Below are 6,864 nucleotides of genomic sequence, written 5' to 3' on the forward strand. Positions count from 1 at the left end.
GTGGTACTTAGCAGATTTATGAAGATACTTGGGCATTTGAAGGGAAAGGGGCAGTCCCATTGTTTTGATCTTTGTTTATTTGGCATCTTTCAGAAATGGAGCAGTGTGAGCAACCCTTTGTTCCTTCCACTGATCCCTCCACAGTCGCAGGGTTTCACTGCCATCGTCCTCACCTATGACCGAGTGGAAAGCCTGTTCAGGGTCATCACGGAGGTATCGAAAGTGCCCAGCCTCTCCAAGCTCTTAGTAGTCTGGAACAACCAGAATAAAAACCCTCCGGAAGGTAAGAAGAGGAGGAGAGTTGGTGGGGACGGGGCCTGGCTTGGGTTTCTGCTTGGGTTGGTTCCTGTCTCTGTGATGCCCCCTAAAGACGTCTCTATTTTAGAGCCTCAGAGGTGCGGTGCCTCGGCTAAGGTCCCAGATCCAGGTCACCTGCAGAGGCAGGCATGGAGACGACACCCTCCACCTCCCTGGCACTTCAGGAAGGAGATCTGGGGATCACCTAGTGCTAGACCGCTATTTTAAAAATGAGGAAACTGAGACCCAGGGAGGGGAAGTACACACGGGGTAATGGTGAAACCAGAATCTAAATCGAGAGTACCCGTGTCCCTTACCCAGTACTGTGACGGTGGTAAGAAGAGGCAGAGTGATGTCTGCCCAGAAGAGACCCTGAGCTCACTATTCACAGACTGCCCACTTTGGTCAGGGCTGTGCATGGTGTATACTGTGGCCTAGGTTTTGGGAAGACTTTGGAATCACAGGGGGTCAAAGCCTCACAACCTGAGGAAAACAGACCCCAGCTTCCCTCAGCAATCCCAGATGATTTGTTTACACAAAAACTCAACTTAAAAGGCATTAGTTTTCTCCTTCCTTATCTCTGCTCTGATACTGTGCTGGCTTTCCAAGAGAAGATGCCCTTGCCCCTGACTGGGAAGGTCAGCAGTGATGCCCCTCATAGCCTTTGGCTTAGCACCCCAAAGCTCTGAGCACTGGCCAAAGCCTCCCATGGGCCGCACTTAAGCACTCCTGCCCATCGGCCTGCTCCTATTGGTTTATTTTTAATGCACTGGCCACTCCTATAATCTCCTCACTGGCAGCCAGGGATGAGGACTTTTTGATTAATTGGATTTGTTTTTAATTCAGACCCATAGAGTACTTTCCACCTGCATTGAGTTTCTCATTCAGTCTGTCTATCCCAGATCCTAATCCCGGGGACTTCAAAGCCCTTGCCATTTATAGCCTATTAAAGCCAGGAAGTTTCTGATGGATTAGAGCAAGGAATGAGTTTGAAGTTGGTGTAATGTGCCTCCCTGTCACTGATAAGGCCTGGTTTATGGCCTGGCTGTAGTGTCTGCACTTTATAGCTACTCTCTTCTAATTGGACTTGGTAAAGCTGGGATCTCGACTCCTGGCCGCTGCCTAGAGGACATTCCTGGTCTAGACTGGCTGCTGCTTGATGTGAGGTTTGCTTGATGAGATTCTTTAGTTTGTCATAATACTTGTGGCCCTTGATGGACCAATGACCTTGTGGATGGGGGCCTTTCATCCACTGGGTCACATGCAGCCCTTTCAGGACGTATTGGGTTGGGTTTGTGCCCCTCATTTAATATCCTCTTGGCATTGATACTCGGGTTCTCTACCCGCTGTTGGTAATCTCCGCTGCATTCCCAGAATCCCCGAAGGTGAGGATTAGAAGGGCCTCCGTGGTGCTTTGGTCCAGCCCATTCCTTGAACCCTCCAAGGAGGGCACATTTGCTCCCCCACCTCTTCTGCTTGTCACAGCATTCTTCTTTGCTTCATGGCTAAATGTAGCTTTTTGCAACTGGTACCTTTAAAAAAGCCCAAGCCTAAGGACCCCAGGTTAAGAACTCTTGCTCTCGAGTAAGAGAAGGATGGTGATGTCTCGTCCACACCACTGAAAGGCAGCTGTTATCACGTCCCCCTTAGGTGTTTTCTTCTCCAGGCTCCCGTTCCTTCACCTGATCTTCATGGGACAAGGACTCTGTCACTGGCCTGGTGGCCATCCTCTGGATACTCTTCAGGTAGGGGAGAACCATTGTCCTACCTAATGGTGTCACCCAGAAGCACGTACAGCATTGTCACTTCCTCTCCCAACAGTCGTGTCTCTTTTCTTATCTTCCAAAATCCAATTAGTTTTTATGGCTAATACATCCCACTACTGACTCAGGTTGAACTTGTAGTTGACTAAAACCCCCAGCTTTTTTTCATATAAACTGCTATCTGATCTTGTGAGGGTTATTTTTTTTTTTGCCTTGAAGTATAGAACGTGGCAGTTTTCCCTCTTAAAATCTATCCTCCTCGATTCTGCTTAGTGTTCTAACCAGTCAAGACTGTTTTGCATACTGACTCTGTCATCCAGCATGTTAGCTGTCCCACCTTCCTTTGTGTCATTTGCAGATTTGCAGCGAATCCTCAGTATTCCTATCCAAGTTATTAACAGGTGCAATAAATGGTAGAGGGCCCAGCCCATACCACCGAGATGGTCAGTCTCCTGGAGAATTCCTGTGAAGCTGGCATTGGATCATTAATAACAACTTTCAGAGTCCTGCCACTCAGTTCTGAATTCATCTAGTGGTGCTATTTTCTAGCCCACATCTTCCATGTTTCCCATTCAATTTAATAATCCTTCATTAGGCAGTTTCTGAGTGCAAGGCATTGAATTAGACGTTAGAGGTTCAATGATAGAAAAACAGTTCCTGCTCTCTAGGTACTTCCATTCTCTTTGGGAAATATAACATGTACCCAAAATAAGTGACTTGTAAAGGGGCAGCTAGGTGGTTCAGTGCATAGAGAACTGGGCTTGGATTCTGGAAGGCTCATCTTCATGAGTTTGGATCTGGCCTCAGATGTTTACCAGCTGTGACCCTGGGCAAGTCACTTCACCTTGTTTGCCTTGGTTTCTCATCTGTAAAAATGAGCCAGAGAAGGAAATGACAAACCATGCCAGGATCTTTGCTAAGAAAAATGCACGTGGGATCACGAAGAATTAGAAATGACTAAACAATAAAACAACAACAAAAAGCTAATTGAGAAGGGTCAGTGTATTAAATATTGAAGTGATCAGGGAACTGAACCTCAAAAGGGGAAGGAAAAGTATTGTGAGAGGAAGAGGGAAGGAGAGAGTCCATTCTAGCCATGAGGAATGGCTTATGTTAATGCCTAAAGTTGGAGATTTAATATCAGTATTGGGGAATTAGCTGGAATCCATGAAGACATGTTAATTTTTAAATCAGGAAAAGAATCTAACAGGCAAGTCAATGATGTGGCACTGTAATTTCAGAGAGGAATTAGGGATAGACTTTGGATAGATTTTGCATAGCAATAATTCAGCAGATAGGAACAAATGAGACCATGAAAGAGAGGAGTATTGAGCAGGAAACTAAGTGAATCCAGGGCAGCTCCTTGTGGGAATATAGTGGCTAGAGAACAGGAGGAAAATTAGGATCCAAATCAGACTGAGAAGGAAGAGTCCGATGGGTCGGAGGATAACCAGGCCAGAGCTGTAATGTCATAGAAGTCAGCGAAAGAGAGGGGGTATAAGTGACCAGAGTAATCAGCAGGGTCAAAGCCATAAAAAGAGTTCATGGAAGATGAGAACAGAGATCTTGGATCTGGAAGTTCAGAGATTATTGTTGACCTTGGGAAAAACAGTTTCATTTGAGATTAGATAACATGAATGTCTGATCAACCTAGTCAATACATTATTGTGACCCCCTCCAGCATTCTTCAGCAGCATAGGAATAGGAGCAGAAAAAGCAGGTAGTGGGGTGATCTAGGACAAAGGATTGCTCAGGAATAACCACCAAAAAATTAAGGGGACAAAGAATTCTGTAGGGACACGTATACTTGAATTGATTAGTAAGGATCTATGCAAACGGAGGGCAAAACTCTCCAAGTACCATTTATCCTGTCTCTGAGAGGAACAGCCAGTTGTGAGGGGTGGTATCTGAGGCCCTGATCAGGGTGCCACTCTGCTTTTGTCTTAAGTCCTTGTCTTTCTTGTTCCAAACACAGTGTTGGAGGCCCTCCTTAAAACAGCCCTAGGCCTTTGGCTGGCCCACCACCTTTTCTTGTCCTTTGTAATTTTGATGATGTGTGTCTTACATTTGGTCATCATTAGCAATATGCTGCTATGTTGTTAGTCATACTGAACATGTCCCCCTAATTGTCTCTTCAATTACCCACAACTTTGATTCTTCAAGGATTCTTATGTTCCTTGATTCATTACCACCCCCAAATCTTGTTGATGTTATGTCCAGGATCAGCTTGAGAACCCTCAAAGCTCTGTATTTCTGTTTCTCTAAGTGCAGTAACAATGTGAAGTCTCATTTCCATAGCATTTTGTGGAAAGAAGGGTGCTAGGGGAGATAGTTTGGGAGATGCCACCAACATAACAACTTTCCAAGGCTTCACAGAGGAAGAAAAAAATAACTGAACATTATACAGATATTTTAGATTTACTCCAAGGATCAGGGATTTCAGCATATGCTGTTCGTCCACCAATACTGATCATAACACAGCCCGTCTGTAACTTAGGATATGGTCTTTAAGAATTGCCGTGACTGGGGGGCGGAGTCAAGATGGCAGAGTAGAAGCAGGACTTCCCCATTGCTCCGGCTCCCACCTTCCCCAATCCATGTAAAAAGGGACTCTAAACAAACTTTGGAGCTGCAGAACCCACAAAATGACACAGAGAAGCTAACCTCCGGCTGAGGACAGCCCGGCAGGCCGAGCCTAGCCCCACACCCAGGCTTTAGCCCCAGGGCAGGCCTGACCAGCCACAGGCTGGAGGGACCCCAGATCCAAACAGCAGCTGTGGCTGTTTCCAGATTTGTCAACACATAGATGTGAAGGACAAAGTGAGAGGTCAGTGCAGTCTGGACTTGGGGACCCAGTAAGTGGGAGTGCTTGGCTTTTGCTGCCTGAGTTAAGAAGCCGCTGAGACGCCAGCACAGCCAGCCAGCACCACATGGGAACTTCAGCTTCTTGCCTGCAGAGTGTAGGGGGACCAGGCACCAGTCTGAGGGGTAATCACTCTTGCTTTAACCTTCTTGGATCTGGATTGCAGTCTAGGGTGGAGGTCCTGGGGTGTGTGTCCAGCTTGCCAGAGCATGTGGAGACCTCAGAGAGGGCACCCATCTAATACCTCTGGCAGCTAATGAAACCCCAGCATTTGGGATGAAAGCTCCCCTGTCTGGTGGCAGAGTCCTACTGTGGCAAAAAGCCCAGGGGTCAAGTGACTGAGGGGCGACATGACTGGGCAAAGGAAACAAAGCAGACAGAAGATTCCAACATCACACTCCTATTTTGGGGACAAAAAGGATCAAAGCATGGAACAGAAGGAAGACAGTGAAGTCAGAACTCCTGCACCAAAAGCTTCTAAGGAAAATACCAGCTGGTTGCAGGCCACAGAGGATCTTAAGAAGCAGATAAGAGAAGGGGAGGAAAAATTGGGAAGAGAAATGAGAACAATGCAAGAAAATTACAAAATGAGAGTCAACAGCCTGACTGAGGAAAATACCACCTTAAAAAATAGACTAATTCAAATGGCAAAAGAGTCTCAAAAAGGCAATGAGGAGAAGAATGACTTAAAAAGCCGAATTTGCCAGATGGAAAAAGAATCTCAAAAGCTCAATGAGGAGAATCATTGCTTCAGAATTGGATTGGAGCAAATGGAAGCTAATGACTTTATGAGAAATCAAGATGCTGTTAAACAGCTCCAAACAAATGAAAGAATAGAAGGCAATGTGAAATATCTCATGGGAAAAACCACTGACCTGGAAAATAGATCCAGGAGAGATAATTTAAAAATTATTGGACTACCTGAAAGCCATGATCAAAGTAAGAACCTAGAAATCATCCTCCAGGAAGCTCTCAAAGAAAACTGCCCTGATGTTTTAGAACTAGAGGGCAAAATAGAGGTTGAAAGAATCCACTGATCACCTCCTGAAAAAGGTCCCAAAAAGACAACTCTTAGGAATATTATAGCCAGGTTCCGGAATTCCAAGATTTAGGAGAGAATATTACAAGCAGCCAGGAAGAAACAATTTGAATATTATGGAAACACAATCAGGATAACCCAGGGTCTGGCAGCTTCTACACTGAGGGATCGAAGGGCTTGGAATATGAGATTCCAGAGGTCAAAGGAGCTGGGATTAAAACCAAGAGTCACCTACCCAGCAAAACTGAGTATCATGTTTCAGGGGAAAATGTGGTCATTCAGTGGAATAGAGGACTTTCAAGCATTCTTGCTGAAAAAACCCGAGTTGAATAGAAAATTTGACATTCAGATACAAGAAGCAAGAGAAGCATGAGAAGGTAAACAGGGAAAAGAAATCATAAGGAACTTATCAAAGTTGAACTATTAACATTCCTACATGGAAAAACAATAATTGTAACTTATGAAACTTTTCTCAGTAGTTGAAGGGAATATATATGTATATATATGGGTATATGAACACATGTGAATGTGTGTATATATCTTTACAGGTATACATAGAGGGCACAGGACCAATTTAACAGGAAGGGATGATACTTAGTGAAATTAAGAGGTGAGAGAGGAATATAATGAGAGGAGATGGGGAGAGACAGAATGGGGTAAACTATCTCATATAGAAGAGGCAAGGGAAAATGGTTACAATGGAGGGGAAGAATAAAAAGGCAAAAGGGAATGGGTCAACCTTATTCTCATTGAATTTGGCTTGAGGAGGGAATGACATATACACTAAATAGGGTATCTCACCCTCTAGGAGAGTAGGGGGGGAAGGAGATGAGAGGGGGGATGATGAAAGGGAGGGCAGGCTGGGGGGGAGGGAAGTTGGTAGCACCCACTTTTGAAAAGGG

At 45.1% G+C, this 6,864-nt stretch overlaps 1 protein-coding gene across 1 annotated transcript in view; it reads left to right on the forward strand.

Moving 5' to 3' along the window:
* EXT2 (exostosin glycosyltransferase 2) overlaps positions 1-6,864 on the forward strand; it is a 190,243-nt gene that overhangs the window by 112,760 nt on the left and 70,619 nt on the right. The window contains exon 9 of the mRNA XM_069091461.1: positions 94-283. Within this exon, the coding sequence (XP_068947562.1) occupies positions 94-283 (190 nt within the window). The remainder of the gene's footprint in view (positions 1-93; positions 284-6,864) is intronic.

The sequence above is a fragment of the Petaurus breviceps genome, unplaced genomic scaffold (assembly GCF_028583685.1).
Source record: "Petaurus breviceps papuanus isolate PSGF00001 unplaced genomic scaffold, PetGlider_PUasm1.0 188, whole genome shotgun sequence".
Classification (NCBI taxonomy): Eukaryota; Metazoa; Chordata; class Mammalia; order Diprotodontia; family Petauridae; genus Petaurus; species Petaurus breviceps.